The sequence below is a fragment of the Oculina patagonica genome, chromosome 4 (genome assembly GCF_052425735.1).
Source record: "Oculina patagonica isolate OP01 chromosome 4, crgOcupat, whole genome shotgun sequence".
In the NCBI taxonomy this organism is placed as follows: domain Eukaryota; kingdom Metazoa; phylum Cnidaria; class Anthozoa; order Scleractinia; family Oculinidae; genus Oculina; species Oculina patagonica.
The window spans coordinates 43,298,910-43,320,983 of NC_135761.1; the positions used below are offsets into that span (position 1 = coordinate 43,298,910).

Here is a 22,074-nt window from a genome sequence, read left to right on the forward strand (position 1 = left end):
CTTTAGACAGCAGAATGGAAAGCTATAGATCACAACTGTTCAACTAGTTAGCGCGCGCAACTAGAATTCAAATGAAAGAGAGGGGTTGGAGTTACAGACTGGGCTAGACTAACCACAAGTAATTCTAGGGGGAGGGAGACGGGGGGGGGGGAGAGACAGGGAGGGAGAAAAAAAAGTAAGATTGCATTCACTACATTAGACAGGGCGACATTTCATTGGAAGAAAGCCGAACAATTCTCCGTATCCTCAAACAAAAAAACAAAAAACAAAAAATGAAACCCCATACATTCCTTAACAGCCCGATAGCTATATAGCCACCTTTTATCAAATCAAGGTAGAAATACAAGAAGCAAACATGCTGAGCTGAGCACGATTCAACATATCAATACGTACATTTGCACGAAGAAAAGCCTTCAAACGCGAAGAATCAGGGACATTGCGTTTAATATATTTGAGGGCCCAAAATAGGTTTGGCCGGATGCGGAATGGGGCTTAAAATCAAGGCGGGATGTGGGATATGAAAAATTTTAGTGGCCGGATACGGGATGAAATTGTTTTGGCGGGTCCGCTTGTTACTCATGTTTGAGTAAACGCACTCATGGGATCGCTTGTTACTCATGTTTGTAGGCGGGATGAGGGATGTTCTGAAATTAAAGGCGAGATGAAGTATCAAACACGATCTTTGTTGATAACTAACCTTTGTTTCGGTGACTTAGAAAGAAAGATGTAAATAAATTACAGATGGCTTTCGACACACGTCTCTGAAATGAAAGAAACATTGCATGCCCCGAGCAGGATTCGAACCCGCGTCTCCCTGTTACTAGTCAGGCGTGATATCCACTATAAATATAACTACACCATCGGGTCAACCTATTTCTATCTGTTTCGGTGACTATTGTGTTTCTATCAAAATAAATAGTTTTAATTTCTCGACCAATGGGCCCTTGTGTTGAAATACCACCACGTGGAAGTCTGAAGTCTGAAGTCTTAGGTATACAGAGCAGGAGATTCCCAGGCACTTTTCTCTACCGATTAAAAACAACGTGACCGTGACTCTAAACTAAGTAAACAGAGCAGGAGTTTTTTTTGAAAGAGCCGATCTAGTTAAATTTGATGACAGATAATGTCAACAAATGCGACTAACTTAGTACCCATACCAAGTACATGTGACCAACCTATATACACACAAAACAAACGTGACTCTGAACTAAGAGCAGGAGTTTCTCGTGCATTTCTAGTCGACTGATTAAAAAGCGATGTGACTATCTTAAGTACACATGTCAAGTACATGTGGTCAAACTAAGTACACAGAGCCGGGGTTTCTCGTGCATTTCTAGTCGACAAATTAAAGTGCCTATGAAGTAAAAAATAATTTTGCTGAGTTTGCTTGTTTACGTCTTAGTAAACACGAATATGCGTGTTTGAGAGATCAAAAGCGCTTTTTTCTACTATTTTTTGAGCTTCAAAGTTTGGATTTCGCAATTCGAAGTGGGTCCTTTTTGCGCGCGGCCAAACGCTCGGGTTTCACCGGAAATGACGTACTTGGTGGTTCTAAAAACACCAGGATAACGCCGTTAAAGAGAGCAAAGAGGGATAGCTATATTTCGGCTTCTGAGTCAAACAAAGGCAACTGCAACAAATACACTTATTTCCTTTGGGGAAGCTTCGCGAATTAAATGGAAGCGAAATTTCCATGTGAATACGTATCGCAAAGGTTTTCGCTCTGATGAAAACACGAGAAGAAACGAATTCTGTTCCGTCGGCAGTTCAAGGATCGCTGTTCTCAGCACAACCTCAATTCCTTGCCACAAATGAAGTCATGAAATGAAGAGGAAATTTGTTAAAGGGATTATCTCTGTAAAGGATATGGTGGTCTCGATCTATATCATTCTGCTCTGACTAGCCAAAAGAGAGATCTAACAGGCCTCGATGAAGTTAAGAGAAGGTACTGGGAGGGAAGTGTTTTTTGTTATTTTGGAAAATTACTTCAAGTCGAACAGTGTCGATAAACCACTGGACAAAAGAAAATTATTCAGAGTAAGGTCGAGTAACGCGTCACGCTTAAGTCACGAATAGTTTTTATCGTTTCCTATTGCCGCGAACCAATCAGAGTTGTTTTTTTGATTGACAGTTTTGCAAAGTGTAGTCGAGCACGCGGTGCGAATTGAGATGTGATTTTCCTCCGTCAGCAAACTCGCTTTGTTGTCAGTGTTATAAGGAATTTCTCGAGAATAACCGTTGTTGGAATCATTCGCTTTGCCGTAGTTTATCTGTGATACAATCACAGCAGTTCTTCTCAAAAGCAACACCTATAAAACAACGTTTGCAAAACGTAATGTCTGCAAGACAGGAGCCTCGATCTAATCTGACAAACTGTTGATTTTTCGCATTCTTATCCTCTCGGAGACAAGATTTTTCTCTTCCGGTGCTACGACAAACTGTCGTGATTGACACATTTTTTGCATTCCGATCGTTCTTAGTGGAAGAACACAATTTTCAACTTCCGGTTTGCAGATAGTCTTTATCGTGGCGCGCACGCGTAATACGCAATCCGCTGGTCACTGTCAAGATTAGGGTTGCGGGCCCAAAAGAATGTACAGTGGAACCCCGATATAACGATATGCCAAGGGGGCAGTAAAATTATATCGTTATATCGAGGAATCGTTATATCGGGGTTCCGTCCCATACATTTTACTATTGCCAGGACATAACATATTCATCGTTATATCGGGAATATCGTTATATCGAAGATCGTTATATCGGGGTTCCACTGTAATATGTTAGTTGTTTGCCATTGCGTTTATCCACTTTTTAACTTGGAAGCTTCTGCCTGTTAAATCTGCTGGAAAAAATCCCTGCATCATGGATGCTTTAGAGAGATCGCTATAGTTACGAAATATTTTAATGACCAATTCTTGTTAATGGTTCAGGGGAGTTGTGTCAAGTTGTGACTACATAAGTTCGCCGTCGAACATGTAAGAAACCGAGAGATTCGCCGAAGTTGTCATAATTCTCTCCTTTGCTGTCGCCATAGTCGCTATTTCAACACAAGCCTTGTGGTTCGTCACAATTTTATTTCTTCTATATCTATGTCGCTGCTAAAATGCTGCGTCGCTTCTCGGAATTTATCCTAACAGGGCCTCTGAAAAGAGTCTAAAACCAGCTTAATAATAATAATAATCAACTTTATTTATAGAGGGTAAACACATAACAGTAAAAAACTGCTTGCATTTCAAGGTCTTCTAAAGTTGTTTAACAATTTTCGACTTATCAGATCGTTTTATCATTCGTAAGGTAGCAGTCGTTTACTTTCCCAAACACTTGAAACGAACGATCGCCTGACGCGAACGAGAACATCTGGGAAAGCAAAAATATGGAATGTAAATTCGACTTGAGTGAGTTAGTTCTAATATGCTTGTTTGTTTTCACTGAAGTAGCGCGCTTCGGATGTTGTCATTCACGTCTGATTCGATCTGGAATCTATGTAAATTTCCGGCAGTATTCTTATAATAGCGAATGCACTTTTAAACAATAAACTGAGATCTCGCTAAATCTTAGACAAATTTTACGGCTCCCTTGCCGAATAAAAACGAACTGTAGTAAGGATTTATCGTATCTGGATAAAGACGGTTGAAAATAAAATATATGGCCATAGGGATATTAACGTACCATAAAGAGAAACAACTGCAGTTTTGTTTATTCTTGAAGAGGAAATTTTTGGTTTCGTTTAAGTCTTACCGAGGGCACTTTAGGCGGCAAAAAGTCCGATTTCTCTCTTTTGACATTATCCTTTTTTTAGCTTTTCGGAAAGTAGACATAATAAGCTACCAAAAAGAGCAAAAATTTTTTTACTTCATAGGCACTTTAAAAAGCGATGTACGTGACTATCTTAAGTACACATGTCAAGTACATGTGTCCAAATTAAGTACACAGAGCAGGAGTTTCTCGGGCATCAACAAATATAATATATAAACCCTGTTGTTTCCCGAGCGGCAAAATCACAAAAGAGCCGTAGTTTTTGACCCGTAGCAAGCTTTCTTTTAGAAAATCACTGAACCTGCAATACCCACGGGAGTTAATTTTCCGTTTTCCTCGCCTAGACGAATCAATTATAATTATCATAACAGCACCCCGCTGTTAGAATGCTTTTTATTCAATGATTCAACTGTCGGCTGCCTAACTTCAAGCCAACAGCACCAACTTTGAGCCAACAGCGCTATCGGTATCCTGCCAAAGGTACAAATCGTTCAGTAAATGAAGTTCTCTAATTATTCCAGATCTTCCATGGTAAGTTTCTATTTCAATAGTTTTAGTTCTAATTGTCTTTCATCTAAAAAATTATTCGTGCATGAATCATTATTCGGGGTAAGTTATGTCCAATTTCAATACTACTCAACACAACAACCTCGGTCTACTCAACACAACAACCTCATCAGATTTCAGTGTGGACAGGCTAAGACAAACTTCTGATCAAAACTGTTTGAGAAGAGAAGACAACACATACATGTAGACACAATTCCATAGCCGTTATGCATTTCAGAGACTGTTCGAAATGCCCGAAATCTACAAAACGGGCCGAAATTAGCCCTGTTTTAGACGCTTGCTTTCGGGTGTATATTAAGTGGAGGAACATAAGAATTTTACCAGTAACAGATACATTACAGCACTCTGAAATTTCTCACAAATAGGTTATTATAAGAAACGATTTGGTAATACATGATACAATTTGCATAAAGAGTGCCAAGCTAATTACGTGAATACACTGCTGTTCGCGAACAATTTCATAGCACGCTTCATTGTAATTAGGAAATGCACGAACAAATTTGGCTTCCTTGTTAATGAAATGTTGTGTATTCAAGATCTCAAACCAACACTGAATGTACAGTCCGATTCTCTTCGTGCTAAAGTATTCGCGTAATTAGCTTGGCACTCTTTATGCAAATTCGCTTCAACTAAGCCTTTTTACAACCGCTTTTTATCACTAATTATGTAACCTTGATAATGGCGCAAGATGCACCGAAACGTCCTTCCTATCATTTATATTTCTTGCATCATAAATAGGTTATTTATTGGCATTTCACATTTGTTTTGAGTCCTGAATTCTAATCACACAAAATGCATGCTCGAGTGGTCGTGACTGTGGGGGGAGGTATGTCAGTAGCTGATATCAATTGTTAAATTTGATTTAAGGTGGTCATTTAGTTTCTACAAAGATACCAAAAACGTTTTTCACTCAAAGAAGAAAATTACAACTTAAGAGGGACCTGCTCTTAGGATCACCTGTACATATGCAAGATAAATAAAATCGATTTTCTCATACTTTGTCAGGATAAACTCTTTTACTAACTTGTTTCAAAAATGTATCTTTGAGATTGTTTCGATTTTTATTTTTTTTCGTCGAGACGACTCTTCGGATTTGGCCGCTCGAAGCGCCAAATTCGGCTCTAAATTACCACTTTTTTCGAAGGCGAGCATAAAAAAAATAATCCGTAGCAGCAAAAGCTGGTACATAGTATTAAAATATCATCTTTCAACAGTTATTTAACGCTCTCAGATCCGAATAAAATTTAAATCTGAATTTTTATCAAATTTTCAAAATTATATGCTTCGGCCATGTTGCATCACGCTTAAATTTAGGTCAACTTCGTGAGCCAAAAAGTCAATCTGGTACATGGATAAGGCTGTCAAAACTATTTTTCTGAATAAAGGTATCACTTCATCTTCAATTTTATCCAAAAACTAGCCTGGGTAAATAAAACGGAAAAAATTGAGAGCGGCTGGAAAACTTGACACTTGAGCTAATTACTTGACATTTTGACCTTTCATGTTGCGATTGTTATCGCACAGATTGATCTAGAAAGTTCGACTTTGGGTCTTATTCCCCGTCAAATAGTATTTTTAGTCTCCCAAATAACCGAGCGAAATCATTTATTATATTTTACAGTAAAAATAAGCCTCAAATGAACATTCTTAGCACGTTTATTTTGAGTTACAAATTCTGCAAATTACATCTGGCGGTTTGGCGAGGTCCGACAATGCACGCAATGAAAATATCAGTTTATAAATCACCACCGAGATAAATCTTCCTTAAAACTCGAAGAATAGATAGTGAACTAAATTAATAACACATTTTCCTACCTTTATCGAGCCTATTTTGACGAGAAGTGGTAACGTAAATGCGTCCATTCTACGAATCCATAAACTGTCGGCGAATGTTCTCAAGTTACATATTAACCACAGACACAGGGTACCCAAGCACCCCTTGAAGACTGGGCCGGGAGGTGGGGGATGGGTTTTGTACAATGTGTAAAGAAAAACGACTCAAAAAAAGAAAACGCCAAATTTAAAGGCTATAACGCAAGTTATAGTGGACATTTTGCTTTAACAATGAAAAAACTCTTTGCTTTCGGTCACTTTTCTTGTCCCCAGTTCTTTACTCTAAAAAGGTGCGACACAGGATAATATTTATAATGATAATCATCCTTAGTTTAGTTTTCCTTTTTTCTTTCCACCTGACACGATTGTGTTATCTTTGCCTTCAATAAATTAATTCGCATCTTGGGCAAATAGATACCTAACAAACTGTAGGAAAAATACCGCCGGTATTGGGAATTTTACATGCGCGTTCTCCGTAAATGCATTTTTTCTCTTTAACATGATAGATATCCTAAAATCAAGGAAGCATGTTTGTCCTCTTGTAATTTCAAACACGCATTTCTTTGTCTAGTCTTTTGAAGGCAGTAACTGATTATTCTTACTTTCACTAACATCAGAAGCACAACCTTTTTTAGTACTGGAAATTTTTCATGCTTCGTTCAATAAAAGATTTTTTCGCCTTACACACAGGGGCCTGGGGACAAGTCAGTTTAACATATTAATTCACTTACAACAGTCACAAGCGAGGGCAAGCTCACTTAAAACAGCAATGTACTCTGCTTTGCGCTTGGAATTAAATCCCTCTGTAGAAATGTCAAAATAAATGCACACTGTATTGAGCATTGCAATACTGAGTTGCTTCAGCCGCTTTTCCCTGTACATGGCACAAATATCAAGGTTGTCATACACGATTGGATGCCGCAACTGCACTTGTTCAAGTATAGCTTGCCGTGTGTCGTCCATCATCTGCTTTTCTTCTGCTGCTCTGATGTCAAAGCCAGGCATTCGTGCACATCATTGAGAATTCCTTACAAGATTCCTCTGCAGTTGTACGCATCATGGAGCACACTCTGAGCACACTAAAATCCGAGCATCCCGAGATAACATTTGCCTTTATTCGTCAGGACTATGCTGGGTGTTACCATAACTCAGTCTTGCTGGCAACATGCAGTTTAATGCAGACCAAAACGGGTGTAAGCGTTCACCGAGTTGACTTCAGCGACCCCCAAGGCGGGAAAGGTGCCTGCGACAGAAAGGCGGCCACAATTAAGGCCCACATCAGACGACACATCAACGAAGGCCATGATGTGCAGAACGCCAAAGATTTCATAGACGCCATGTTGTCTAACGGAGGGATAAATGGTGTACGGACTGTCCATGTTGATGTGGGCGATGAAGGAGGGTGTATTCCTCCCGAAGTAAAGCTAGCTGGAGTAAGTTGCCTGAATAACTTTCAGTATAGCGAGCAAGGAGTAACTGTCTGGAGACCGTTTGAAGTCGGACATGCGAGACTAATCGATCAAAGCCAAATTGAAGGTACGTATAGCTTGCACGGCGTACCAGTAATTCAAGATTTTTGGTGTTTTATTTTTTTATTCTTGTAATGCCCAAAAGAAACGGTTTCTATTTGTTATTAAATTCCGATGGCTAGAATAGTTATCTAACATATGGTTACGCTGTAATATTCACAACAAGGTGTTTGAGAAACTCTGATAACTCTGAAAACTTTCAAATTGCTGGCTGAATGACAACATTTTTAATAGCTGATCTAGTTCCTGAGTTTAAACCCATTTATCAGCACTTTTTGCCTGACTATACCGGTAGATGATTGATTGATTGTTTTAGCAAGATATAAAGTAATTAACATGCATGCCTTATATCATCTCAGAAACGAGATTTCAGGTCAGTTGGAGAAAATAAATTAATATTTAGAGAGTATTTTCTTTAACTGAGAGGCGCAGTGGCCTAATGGTTAGCGCGCTCGCCTCTGAGTCGAACGGCTCGGGTTCGAGCCCTGGCAGGGGTGCTGCGTTGTGCTCTCTCCACAAGGTACATCTATCCACCCAGCTGTATAAATGGGTAACGGCAAATTTACTGCTGGGAGTAACCCCGCAATGGACTTGCATCCCATCCAGGGGGAGTAGCAATACTCCTAGTCGCTTAATGTAACAAAAACCGGGATAAACTCCGGCTATTTACGGGCCACTTGGCTCGGACACAGACTTTACCTTAACCTTATTTTCTATAATGAATCCTGAGTTTGAAAAAGTTTGTCAACTTACAACTTTCAACGCAAACTAAACGCAGAGTACATTGCTGTTTTAAGTGAGCTTGCCCTCGCTTGTGACTGTTGTAAGTGAATTAATATGTGAAACTGACTTGTCCCCAGGCCCCAGTGTGTAAGGCGAAAAAATCTTTTATTGAACGAAGCATGAAAAATTTCCAGTACTAAAAAAGGTTGTGCTTCTGATGTTAGTGAAAGTAAGAATAATCAGTTACTGCCTTCAAAAGACTAGACAAAGAAATGCGTGTTTAAAATTACAAGAGGACAAACATGCTTCCTTGATTTTAGGATATCTATCATGTTAAAGAGAAAAAAATGCATTAACGGAGAACGCGCATGTAAAATTCCCAATACCGGCGGTATTTTTCCTACAGTTTGTTAGGTATCTATTTGCCCAAGATGCGAATTAATTTATTGAAGGCAAAGATAACACAATCGTGTCAGATGGAAAGAAAAAAGGAAAACTTAACTAAGGATGATTATCATTATAAATATTATCCTGTGTCGCACCTTTTTAGAGTAAAGAACTGGGGACAAGAAAAGTGACCGAAAGCAAAGAGTTTTTTCATTGTTAAAGCAAAATGTCCACTATAACTTGCTTTATAGCCTTTAAATTTAGCGTTTTCTTTTTTTGAGTCGTTTTTCTTTACACATTGTACAAAACCCGTCCCCCACCTCCCAAGTCTTCAAGGGGTGCTTGGGTACCCTGTGTCTGTGGTTAATATGTAACTCGAGAACATTCGCCGACAGTTTATGGATTTGTAGAATGGACGCATTTACGTTACCACTTCTCGTCAAAATAGGCTCGATAAAGGTAGGAAAATGTGTTATTAATTTAGTTTACTATCTATTCTTCGAGTTTTAAGGAAGATTTATCTCGGTGGTGATTTATAAACTGATATTTTCATTGCGTGCATTGTCGGACCTCGCCAAACCGCCAGATGTAATTTGCAGAATTTGTAACTCAAAATAAACGTGCTAAGAATGTTCATTTGAGGCTTATTTTTACTGTAAAATATAATAAATGAATTATCTCGGCTATTTGGGAGACTAAAAATACTATTTGACGGGGGATAAGACCCAAATTCGAACTTTTTTAGATCAATGCGTGCGATAACAATCGCAACATGAAAGGTCAAAACGCCAAGTAATTAGCTCAAGTATCATATTTTCAAGCCGCTCTCGATTTTTTCCGTTTTATTTACCTAATCTAGTTTTTGGATAAAATCGAAGATGAAGTGATACCTTTATTCAGAAAAATAGTTTTGAAAGCCTAATCCATGTACCAGATTGACTTTTTGGCTCACGAAGTTAACCTAAATTTAAGCGTGATGCAACATTGCCGAAGCGTATAATTTTGAAAATTTGATAAAAATTCAGATTTAAATTTTATTCGGATCTGAGAGCGTTAAATAACTGTTGAAAGATGATATTTTAATACTATGTACCAGCCTTTGCTGCTACGGATCATATTTTTTTATGCTCGCCTTCGAAAAATGTGATAATTTAGAGCCGAATTTGGCGCTTCGAGCGGCCAAATCCGAAGATTCGTCTCGACGAAAAAAATAAAAATCGAAACAATCTCAAAGATACATTTTTGAATCAAGTTAGTAAAAGCCTTTATCCTGACAAAGTTTGAGAAAATCGATTTTATTTATCTTGCATATGTACAGGCGATCCTAAGAGCAGGTCCCTCTTAAATGGCCATATAGCGAATGTAAATAGCCCAAAGCAATGGCAAACATCTAAGACTAATTCCTATGTTAAAGAATAACTAATATGATGAAATGACAGTGGGTTTTCCAAAGGGCATAAAAACAAGTACGATAAGCAAAATATGCACGAAAATAGTAATCTACATGCAGTCGTTTTAATTTACCTTTCCTTTCGTGGTACATTGCTTTGAAACACGGCACTAGATAGGAGCATGTAACGGTGAAGTGTTCCGAAATTATAAGATTTGTAGCACGCTTCAGTGAATAGTGCTGGTTCTTTCTAAAACATCGTTGGTGAAACTAACTACTTCATAGTTTTTTGGAAAATGTTTAAAGTCCAACAATCATACTTCAAAGTATAACTCATGCTGCCTCGTCCCCAGTCTCTCGCGATCGCTGCGGGAAATGCTTCGCGCTTCGCGCTCGCTCAAAATCCTCCCTCTCCATCGGCCTTGGAAAAGCCTGTGGAGGAGGCAGTAGCTCATGTTGAGTTTCTTCTTTGATTCAGATATGTAGGGGTTGTACCAGGTGTCTAACCTTGAAAAAGTCTGGTTTTGAACGGGAGCAGCATACACTAAGGGAAAAGCATGCAAAACAATCCAGAGAGCAAGAATCCAAGAGATCGAGCAAGCGCGCTGTCAATCATTTTCTTCTGGTGGATGAATGACGTCTTGAAGCTGGGAAACAAGAGACCGCTGACCGAAGAGGATTTGTTTCCTCTTCTTGAAGGTCACAAGGCTGAGGTGCTCGTCGAGCAAGCGGAAAAATGTTGGTCCGAAGAATTAAAAAGAGCACAACTGAAACACAAAAAACCACGTTTGTGGAAAGCAATGGCCAAACTTATTTCCTGGAAATCAGCCCTGGTGATGCTCGTTTTGCAAGCCATTCAATCTTTGAGTTTTGTCTTTCTGCCTGTATGTCTTTGGCTTTTGCTGAAGACTTTAAATGATGGTTCAAATCTGGAATTAAAGTTCGCATTCATTTACATTGCACTTTTGGCAACGACAAGCGTATTACAAGCTGTATCAACGCACCACTATGACTACCTTACCGAGCAGTGGGGATTGAAGCTGAAAGTGGCGTTAATAGGACTCGTTTACAAGAAGGTAAGTATGGATTATCGCTTTACAAAAAGTTCACTGGATTGGTTTTTCTGGTCATATTACTGGCTAGGACTCGTTTTTGGCCCATTCATTTGCCGTTTTCCTTAACCATTCCATTTTGTATGCGTGACCAGTGAATTTTGTTATTTAAATAAATGCCGAACAATAGTCAATTTAAATTAACAGAACATAATGGAGCCACACATAACTCTTTAAAAGAGTTGTTGGTGAAAATATACAATTTCATGGAAAAGGTGACTCCATCCCAGACCAGGAGAGAATAAATCAAGGTAGCAACCATACCCGTAGTAGCTCTTAAATCAACCTCCTGGTATTTTGAGGTCTCCTTTCTATGCCTTTCTTATTAACCGTGCGCAGCCGGTTCATAATCTTGCCGGCATTTCGTTTTGTCGGTAAATCGTCCAAGACCCACCCGGCCCAGCTCCTTGGTCACGGTCACGGTCACGCAAGAATAATTTTGATGTTTACTAGTAATCACTCGTTTAACATGAACACTCTGCTCCCTGTTTAGAGTGAAAAGTATTTTTTTGTGTTATTCGAGTGTTTTACCAGAAGAGAGGACTGAAAAATCACATAGCGAAACCAAAGACCGCTTAGACATGTACAAGCTATTTAAAACTACCACTACGTCAGACCCATGCCACGCGATCGCTCGCCTGTAGCTATAAATTATCATTCACTATTTTTAAAAAATATTTACGAATACTCTGCGCTCTGTTTGTGTGAAATATTAATTTCTGTGTTATTCAAGCGTTTGGCTCGGAGCGAGTACAAGTCGTACAACTAACCCGGAACTTGTTGAATATTGCAAAATTGTTATTGTTTTCTGGATATTCCAGTTTTTGTTTTGAGTTTATTTTGGGAATCGAAACGAAAATTGCAAGCTCAGCAAGAATGTGTCAAGGCACGGGATACACGTCATCGTGCCAGGGGAAATTACCTGCTGAATCGCGCAGTCAGGTATGCTCTATTTATACTTGCAAAAGCTCGTCGAACGACGCTAAACGGAGAAATACAACGGGATGGCCTTAGTCTACTCTTTATTTTGGCGAGAAATGGACTTCTTTTTAATGCCATTCCTGAACTGGTTTGGGTTTATTTTATTGAACATTCGGAACAAAATAAATATTTGCATGCGTAAGCAGAAATTTATCCGGCCAGTCATGTGGTTTAAAGCAAGAGATGACGCGGTGAAGAAAAATTCATGTCACGCACACTCCGCGACTCACGCAAACACGACTTGTGTGTTTCTAAAGTGACTGCTTTTCTAAAGATTTTTTGCTGTATGGCGCCGTGCCTTTCTAGCCAAAGAACTGAAAGAGGCGATCAAACATTAACCGCACGGTTATAAACTGCTTGAAGTTTCTTGTTTAATTTACGCTTGCCTCAGAAATGCTACCTACCATAGCTAAATTAAAACTGATTTTCAATCCCTGATCAGGAAAGGGCCGCTAAGCGGTTATTCCATAAACTTAATTGCAACAACAAAAATGTGTCATTTTTGGGAGAGCTATTTCTCTCAAAATATAATAAAATGAACTACGATAATTCGCCTTCTCAGTTGGTAGCTCAATAGCAAATTTTCCTTTTTCCTTTAGGTTCTCTCTCTAAATCGTTACTGCCTGGACGCTACGCTGTCTGGAAATACTATCAACCTGGTCTCAAATGACGCTCAAAAAATCGAGAAGTCCTTGAACCAAGTGGGTTTTGTGTTATCCGCGCCGCCGCAATTCATTATCAGCTTGGTGATCCTGTGGTACTTGATTGGCTGGGAGGCTCTGGTTGGCGTTTCCTTTTATTTCTTGTTAGTCGCATTTCAAATTTTAATGGCAAGAAAAGCTGCCAAGCTTAGACAGAAAGCGGCTGCTTTAACTGATCAACGGCTCCTTGTAATGAATGAAATAATCTCTGGAATACGAGCAGTGAAGATGTATGCTTGGGAGTGGAATTTCAGAGATGCAGTGTGTGATCTTCGCAGGTAGGAATAAATTCCTTTTTTGTGTCTGTTAAAACAAGTTCGAGAACGTTGCTGATTTGACGCTTTTTTCAATTTTTCCGATTTTGTATTTGCTAAAGTAATAAGTCGCCTCTAGATAATAAACACGTTAAACTGAAATACGAGGCCTTTAACTGGCAGTAAAATGAATTGTGAGTTCATGTCATTCATTCATCCGTCCCGGCATCCGTCCGTCCGTCCGTCCTTCCGTGCAACCATACATTCATCCGCGCTATGTTTTAAACTCAATCCTAATTCCTATGTTAGTTACAGTTTAACAATTATACTTAGTTGCATTAAAACGTTTTCACAACTTTCTCTTTTTACAGAGAAGAGATGTCGATTATTCGATTAAAGGGGCTCATCGTTTCCGTGCTTGTTGTTCTTTACTTTACAACGCTTCCCATCGCTGTCCTGATTTCAGTAACAACGCTGGCTTTAACAGGAACTCATTTATCGCCCTTTACAATATTTACAGTTCTTCTTAGCTTAATGACGATACGGAATATATTTTGTTACAACTTGAGTATGTCAATACAAACGGCCGCAGAGGCCAAAGTAGCACTTGGTAGAATACAGGACTTCCTTGAGGAAAAAGTAGCAAAGACTGAAGAGACCAAGCGACGCGAGCAGCAAAACACCAGTCGGCTTTTGACAGAACTGGCAAAACCTGGCGATAAGTTTACGGTTCAGTGCAAAGATCCAAAGAAAGCAGTGGCTGTCCAGTTGACTTGTTACAGGAAACGAGACGACTCCACCGGCGAAAATTGCCAAACATTTGCCTCCACCTCTGAACTCTCAAGGAACCCATCCCCATTCATTTTATCTAGCCTGAATGATCAGCCTTATCTCGCAATGTCGGACGCGTCGTGTTCTTGGAATCAAGATGATCTTGCCAAAACACTGAGTGACATAACATTAAATATCTCCAATGGTGATATGCTAGCAATCACTGGTGCAGTTGGAAGTGGAAAATCCTCTCTGCTAACAGCTATTCTTGGAGAACTACCTCTTTGTGAAGGCTCTGTTTCGTACCACGGGAGAGTGGCCTATGTTCCTCAAATACCATGGGTGTTTTCTGGAACAATAAGGGAGAACATTTTGTTTGGCCTGGCATTTGACGAGAATAAGTTCCAGCATGTTGTAGACATCTGTGGTTTGACTAAAGACTTTGCAGACTTCACCAATGGCGACCTCACAGAGATCGGGCAGCGTGGAGCGACCCTCAGTGGAGGACAAAAAGCACGTGTGGGTTTAGCTCGTGCAGTGTATTCAGATGCTGATATTTATCTATTTGATGACCCCCTGAGTGCAGTCGACACAAAAGTGGGAGGAAAACTTTACGAGAGTTGCATAGCCGGTCATTTATCGGGTCGCATCCGCTTGTTGGTCACCCACCAGCTACAACACTTGAAAGATTTGGATCGCATTGCTGTGATGGAAAATGGCTCAATCATATGTCAAGGAAGTTATACAGAGCTCACAGACCAGGGAGTCTTTTCAGATGTTTTGGAATTATCTCAGCTCTGTGAAAATGATCCTGGGCGCGCAAGGAGTAATAGTCTCTACGAGTTCAATGAGAAAGGAACCATCATGAAGGTGATGAACAGACCACGATCCGTCACCTCAGTTTCTGTTCTAAGAGGACATGATTTCGACTTACCGGATGATGCTACATCTGCACCAAGAGTTCGCTTAATCGCTGGAGATGCACCTCCCAAGCGCCAAAGAAGTATTAGTCTCTTCGAGTTCAATGAGAAAAAGATAATCACTAAAGTAAGACATAGGCGTTCAAGTACTTCGGTTTCGTTCGTAAATGGACAAGGATACGAAGGAAAAGACAACCCGGCGTTTTTAGACGATCTTGGGTCACCCTTGCAGGAAATTGATAGTGGCAGCATCTTAAAGATGAACGATGACTCCAGTCTGCAAATAGCGAGTACTTCTGTGTCCGAGGCTGATAAACAACAAGTTCTTGACATGAAGGAAGAGGAAGAAAGCAAGATGACTGGAACTGTCACCTGGCGACTTTACTGGAAATATTTCAAGGAAGGATATCCAGTGGCCATGATCGTGCTGCTTGCAGTTTTGTTGATTTCGGCACAAGGTAAAACTTATTTATTAACTTCTAATTAGCAACTTACTACTGTTTATTATCAACAGACCCCAGTTAAGCGAAACGAGTACAAATATCTTTGCACTTTAAGGCATCGGTTGAACAGGTTTTCTGTAGACCGCTTATTTGATCCGATTGCAAGAAAGTGACAAACACAATTCAAAAACAGGATTTAGGAAAACACTGAGGTTATTTGATGATAAATTAATCTTTTTTTCAAATCACATCATGAAGGTCATAACAAATGCAGAAATACAACATACTAAAAGTGTTAAATGAGACATTTCATTTAGAAAGCAGCAGCTCAGAGTATACACAACTAAAGGATTTGTTTTATTTCTTCCAATTTGTGCAGACCTCTTGCCTGATTAAGAGGTAAAGAGCGTATTAATAAGGGTGTGCGTTTTTTAAAGAATTCAGCAGGAATAGGATAGGATAATGACAGCAAAGTTGTAAAAGGATTCCTACATGTGTGCACTCAGGCTAGTTAAATATATAAATACTTCACTCGTGGATAACGAAAGTTACAATGCTCGAGGCCTGTATTATAACGGTCATTCTGTAGTATGAAATCAGGTACTTTCAAATTGCTTCGAAACATTTTTTTTACAGTCATGGTTCGTTCGAGAAGGATGAACGAGTTACTTGAAGAATCCCCTTATGACATTTAAATATTATTTTTAGTTTGTCTCATAGCTCCAAACTGGTGGCTGGCTAGAATTGCAGAGATGTCACATGACCAACAAAAAGCCCCGGACACTCACGTTATTCACGCCTGTCTGGTGGCAGCGTCCATTGTGGTCATGACAGCATCATGTTTCTTATTCTACTTCCTCCTTCTAAAGGCAGCTGAAAATCTTCACAACCAAATGACCCTAAAAACAATTAAAGCCCCCGTGTTATTTTTTGACACTACCCCGGCTGGGCGTATCTTGAATCGGTTTTCCAAAGATGTCGGCTGTCTAGACGACGTGTTGCCTCCATTGTTCCTACAAGCTGTTAAATTTTCCCTTTTTGCGCTTGCTGCCATTTTGGTTCCCGCTGCAACAAACTATTGGCTCTTCTTGGCTCTTCTTCCGATTATTGCAATATTTGGCTACTACACACGTTATAACCTAAAGTCTTCTAGAGAGTTGAAGAGAATCGAGGCCATCAAGTGCAGCCCCGTGTACTCGCACATCACGGAAACCTTAAATGGACTTGAAATTGTGCACACTTCAAACATGAACAAGACTTTTCTAGACAGGCTCCAGAGGTTAGTGTTATGTAGAATAACTCATTACCCACACGTAGCGCGTACATGGGTTCAGTGTACAGCATTAAAGGGAACCTCGACTGTAAAGCAGTTCTGGTCAAAATAATAAGTTTACCACAGTCTAAAATCGTTTTGGTTGTTTAAAGTCGCGGATTCCTTTTTTCATTAGAATACTGGGCCTTTGATTTGTCAATTTGTGTGCTTTTAAATTTCCCGCGCGCCGCCATTTTGAATTTTATGACGTCACTGCGTTGCCGCTATTATTAGAAAGCAGAGGTTCTTTTGTGTGAAACAATTGGGCAACGCACTGACGTCATAAATTCCAAAATGGCGCCGAGCGGGAAATTTAAAAGCCAGAATCTTTTCCGTTTACGGTTGTTATTAAATGCTGTTTCTCCCCTGTCCTGTAAAATTTGTAGTTTAGGCATTATTTCAAACAACTCAGCGTCAACTTGCCTAAACAACAGAGGTTCCCTTTAAACAAAAGAGAGGAAGTAAATATTACATTTTTTTATTGTAGGAACACTTTAAGTTTTTTTTTATTTTTAACGCAAAAAATGCAGATGGGATTTCTCGATGAAATACTCTTTTCTTAAACTGAGCCAATAATATATATGTACATCAGGCCCAAGTTGTTGAAAAGAAGGATAACGTCATCCTCCTGATAATCACTATGCAATATAGATAGCGTAGTTTTTCTTCCCAATACCTATCCGCTGGACAACGATTTATTTCGGTCGATAACGTTATTCACCATTTTAACAACTGGGCTCAGTATGGTGTTGTTTTTCCTACGATGCTAGGTCTTGCGGCCTGAAGTTATAAATTTGTTTAAGCCTTGGTTGGACCTTGTTTCTTTTTCTTCTTTTCTTCTGAAGCTGACTTCTTCCATATTCCGTCTAGTCGTTGCACAACGAAAACAACTGACCATTTTCCAACCGTTGTGTTCAAATCTTGCCATTCCAGATATCAAGATGATAACACAAAAGCTTTCTTTATGGTTGTGTCATGTACTCGTTGGTTGAGTTTGCGTCTGGATCTGCTGTCTAGTTTGTTCGTTACAATTGTCGCCGTCGCTGCTATTTTGATTACGGAAGACCCTGGTGAGTGGGTGCTAACACACACTGATTATCCTTGTCTCATATTTTTTCCAGTTTCGTTTCAAATGACGTTTAATTTCAACACTCTTAGAGTGTTTTTTGCCAGGGTTGTAATAAGATGACAAGTAACGCCTACATCTAGTGACCTTTTACCATATTGATCTGAACTTCTAGGAAATAAAGATATTGACTTGAGTAATAAACTTTTTGAGTCCCTTTACTTCAATTTGCGAGGAACTTTAATTTTACCAGGGGTAATTCCATGAAAGGAGGAAAATAAGCGAAAGCCATTGCCTGAGCTGTTGCAAATTATCTTCTAAAATGTTTTTCACTGCTATTTCCCACTGCTATTTCGTGGCATTTTTTAATTGAATATTTTCTTCCTTGATAGATACGTAGACTTGTACTCTCTTTTTCCCCGCAGCTTTGGCTGGACTCGCTCTCACATACGCACTGCAATCGTTGGACGGCACTCAATATTCCCTGCGACTGGCTTTAGAGGTGGAAAACTTGATGACATCAGCCGAACGTGTTATGTCATATACCAAACTAGAATCCGAACCAGGCTACGATACAGAATCCCATCCTTCAGGTTGCTGGCCCAGTGGAGGAAATCTAGCTTTACAGGATCTTTCTTTGGTTTATTTCAATGGCGGACCTTGTGTCTTAAAAGATATCAACGTTTGCATTTCCAGTAAGGAGAAGGTTGGAGTTGTGGGTCGCACCGGCGCTGGAAAGTCATCTTTGGTATCCGCTTTGTTCCGTATGCCAGATCCTTTGGGAAAGGTGGGTAACATTTCTTTCAATATCACATAGTTTAAATACAAGAAAAGTCACGATCGGCATTATTTACGTGAAATCGTCGGGATCTTTGCAAAATAGTAAGGGATTCCTCCTGGTCACATCAATCCAATACAATAATGCACAACTATGTAATGTTTCAAACATCCAAGAAATTGTAAAAGCGGCATTTGCCAAAAAGGGAATAAAGTGGGAAAACAAAAAAAAAATAGGAGGTTTTATTGACGGAATTCAGAGGTCAGAGTGTGGTGTTTTGGCTATCTTGACGGAATTCAGAGGTCAGAGTGTGGTGTTTTGGCTATCTTGTGAAAAGATTGAACGGATTGTTACTATTTGTATTGTCTATGCTGAGACGTTCTACGTGCCAGTTGGATATCAAACAGTTGTGACTAACAATAGAACGATCTCCCCATTGGCCATATTACTCCTAACTTACTCCCTTGTTTTAGTTTTCAGACGTTGTCAGTACACAACGCGTTTGTATCCGTTATTAAAATTTGTTCCACTGCAATGTATAATGATTATTTTCCAAATATACCCTTTTTCAGATCTTAATCGATGGAGTTGATATAGCATCTGTAAATATCCAAGAAGCCCGCAGGTCCATGGCAGTCATAACCCAGGATCCGGTGCTATTTGGAGGTACCTTGAAAAGGAACATGGACCCATTTGCACAATATACGGACCAAGATCTCTGGACAGCTCTGGAGGAGGTGCAGATGAGGACCCTCGTGAATGATCTTCCAGGGCAGCTCGGGTTCAAACTGAAAGAGTCTGGAAGGAACTTAAGCGTCGGCGAGAGACAGTTATTGTGTTTAGCTCGTGCACTGGTCCATAAGAGGAAGATCATCGTCATGGATGAGGCCACTGCTAATGTAGATTTTAAGACTGATCTTCTGATCCAGGAGGTCATTCGTCATAAGTTCAAAGATTCCACAGTGCTGACCATTGCGCATCGACTGAACACCATCATGGATTATGATAAGATTCTGGTCCTTGATGGAGGACAAGTGGTAGAATTTGACAAACCTAAAGTGTTAATAAGTAAAGGAGGATTGTTTGCTGAAATGATGAGAAGCCAGAACTCAAATGCCAAACACTGATAACAGCTATTGGTTAAAAATAAGTAAAGCGTGCACTCTTTGTAGCACTATTTCATGTGTGAACGATTTAATACTACACTGGACGCTGGCCAAAATTTTAAGCTCGTTTAATCATAAAGTAGAATTCTAATTTCTCGAATCTTCCATTTTTCGAATCTTTCCATAACTTGAGCCAAAATTCATTTCTCTTGGTTTCGCTTTACTAAGTCGAAACAATTCAATTTTCCTCCCGATTTCTCGATTTTCCGATTACCTGGGCCTATTCCTTGGGGTTTAGAAAAATTGCATTGTGATTCCCCATAAACTGTATTCTTAAAGGTACATTTAATGAAGACCGACAAGTAATGATTTCTTATCCTTTTATTTTCAATCATCTCACTATGCTCGACCACATTAATATAGAAGCAAAAAAGGGTTATGCAATTAAAAAAACGCTTTGTGAAATCAAAAAGGCACGTGTCTTTTAATAGAACTTGGCTTGTCTCTAGGCTTTAAACTTATCGTTAAAAGATGACACTTTTTAAATTGACGTAAAATAACTCTTGCTGTTAAAATTGCAAGCATATATATGCAAGATTCGGAAGTGCGTAACTATCACCATTAAAGAACATGGAATTGGTGAATGGAAACTAAGCATCGTGAGGAAGGACTTAGCCTTTTTGCACGATAAAATCACACCATTCGAGATAAGCCATGTAGCAGTTTCCAAAATTAAAACAATGTTACAGTTTGATTGGTCTGAAATTATTTTTTATTATTATTTTAGACAAGTGGTTTCATTTTCCAGCGTTCATTTTGCGACGTATGACTGAAGTGTGCAGAAGACCTTATTATTCTTTTAAAATCATCCAGGAAAGAAGAGGGGATCTTGAGAAGAGCCACTAATGCTTCCTTTCAGTGTTTTCCCCACCTCAAGTAACACCGCAATACACCATACTATTATTATTATTATTATTATTATTATTATCCAAAACATCATTAACAAGTTTCTTAGGCCTTTTTGCATGATCAACAGTTAGTGTGTAAAAAACTTTAGCTCAAGATATTTCACGGACGATATCATCATCTGTCACCATTTCACTTGGAAAGATAATTTGCTGGCCGCTTAATGGAGGTAAAAACCAATATAAATAATACACTTGCGACAGCAAAAAGGTGGCCGCGGCCGCTTAATAGAGGTGGCCGTTGAATAGAGGTATCAAATACAGCAGTTCAGTGACAAATAAATTGGGCTTTAAAAATAATTTTTTTTTGGGGGAATAAGTTGGAAACCCCGGTTGTTGGAATAGGGTATTTTGTGGGGGGGGAAAAAAGAAAAAAAAAAGGGAAAGAAAAAAAAAAAAAAGGGGGGGGGGGGGCGCCCCCCCCCCCCCCCCCCCCCCCCCCCCCCCCCCCACTTTGGAAAGTGGCCGCTTAATGGAGGGGGGGTGGCCACTTAATAGAGGTCGGACTGTTCTGGATTTATCACCAGAAAAATTTGGATTATAGATAGCGGGATTAAATAACGTATACCCGACATATTAAATAAAAGATACCGTTATTAACTAAAATAGGTATTATGTTTTGCGCCGATCATTTTGTCAATGATGTAGATTTAGAGTTTGAATCTTCACCATCAAAACAAAAATAATATATTGTCCACTTAAATAAAGAGATGTGTCTTTAAGCTTTAAAAAGGCAGTGTTTTGATATCTTGTGCTCCCAACAGAAACCAAAGGCGAAGAATCATCGTCTGCCTTCTTGCTTCAAACTGTAAGAAATCTAAATAAAGAGGAAATGGAGGTTAAAGACAGGGAAAAGACAGGGGAAGAAACAAACAAACATACGATTGGCTTGGCGACGGCTACCTTACCGGCAACAAGAAGGCAGTATGTTCTTGGTCTCAGGGTAGAGCAAGAACGTCGCGGCGCGGTTAAAAATAATCCCAACTGCCGCTCCAATTTAAATCGTGTCTTAAAAGCGAAAAAGCCATGTCAATACAAATATAATTATTTTTCACATTGCTATGAAAAGAAAAATAGTGATTGAAATCAATTGCCTACTCTAAAACGATCAAACAGGGATTTATTTATTTATTTTTTATTAACAATGCACAACAAAACTTACAGAACAGTACTTACGTAGATTTGCCGTATAATGCTTACAGTATATATTACTTACTTTGCTTTCAATACATTGCAATATTTTTTAATTTTAAAAAGGCTAAAAAAAGATAAAAGTTATAGGTTCTTAAAACAAAACGTTTTCGACTCGAAGGTCATCATCAGTGAACACTGGATGACCTTGAGTCGAAACGTGTTTTAGAACCTATAACTTTATCCTTTAGCCTTTTAAAATTATTTTATGAGCAACATTATGACAACATTACAATAAATTATTACATCACTTTCAAAATACGCTACATTTAATTACTTACAACAGTTT

At 39.2% G+C, this 22,074-nt stretch overlaps 1 protein-coding gene across 1 annotated transcript; it reads left to right on the forward strand.

The window, feature by feature from the left end:
- The first annotated feature begins 4,020 nt into the window (after positions 1-4,020).
- On the forward strand, positions 4,021-20,876 carry LOC144650215 (ATP-binding cassette sub-family C member 4-like). The gene is made up of 8 exons (XM_078509865.1): positions 4,021-4,287; positions 10,664-11,261; positions 12,878-13,257; positions 13,605-15,382; positions 16,076-16,646; positions 17,613-17,749; positions 18,171-18,532; positions 19,096-20,876. Exons 2-8 carry the CDS (start codon positions 10,743-10,745, stop codon positions 19,648-19,650), a joined length of 4,302 nt encoding a protein of 1,433 aa, XP_078365991.1. The 5' UTR covers positions 4,021-4,287; positions 10,664-10,742; the 3' UTR covers positions 19,651-20,876.
- The last annotated feature ends 1,198 nt before the right edge of the window (positions 20,877-22,074 follow it).

Excerpts from the sequence above, each read along its gene's own strand:
- LOC144650215 (XM_078509865.1), top strand. The coding sequence starts at position 10,743 with ATGCAAAACAATCCAGAGAGCAAGAATCCAAGAGATCGAGCAAGCGCG. Across the intron at positions 15,383-16,075 it reads TTTGTTGATTTCGGCACAAG|TTTGTCTCATAGCTCCAAAC; the intron begins GTAAAACTTATT and ends TATTATTTTTAG. Across the intron at positions 18,533-19,095 it reads TGCCAGATCCTTTGGGAAAG|ATCTTAATCGATGGAGTTGA; the intron begins GTGGGTAACATT and ends ACCCTTTTTCAG.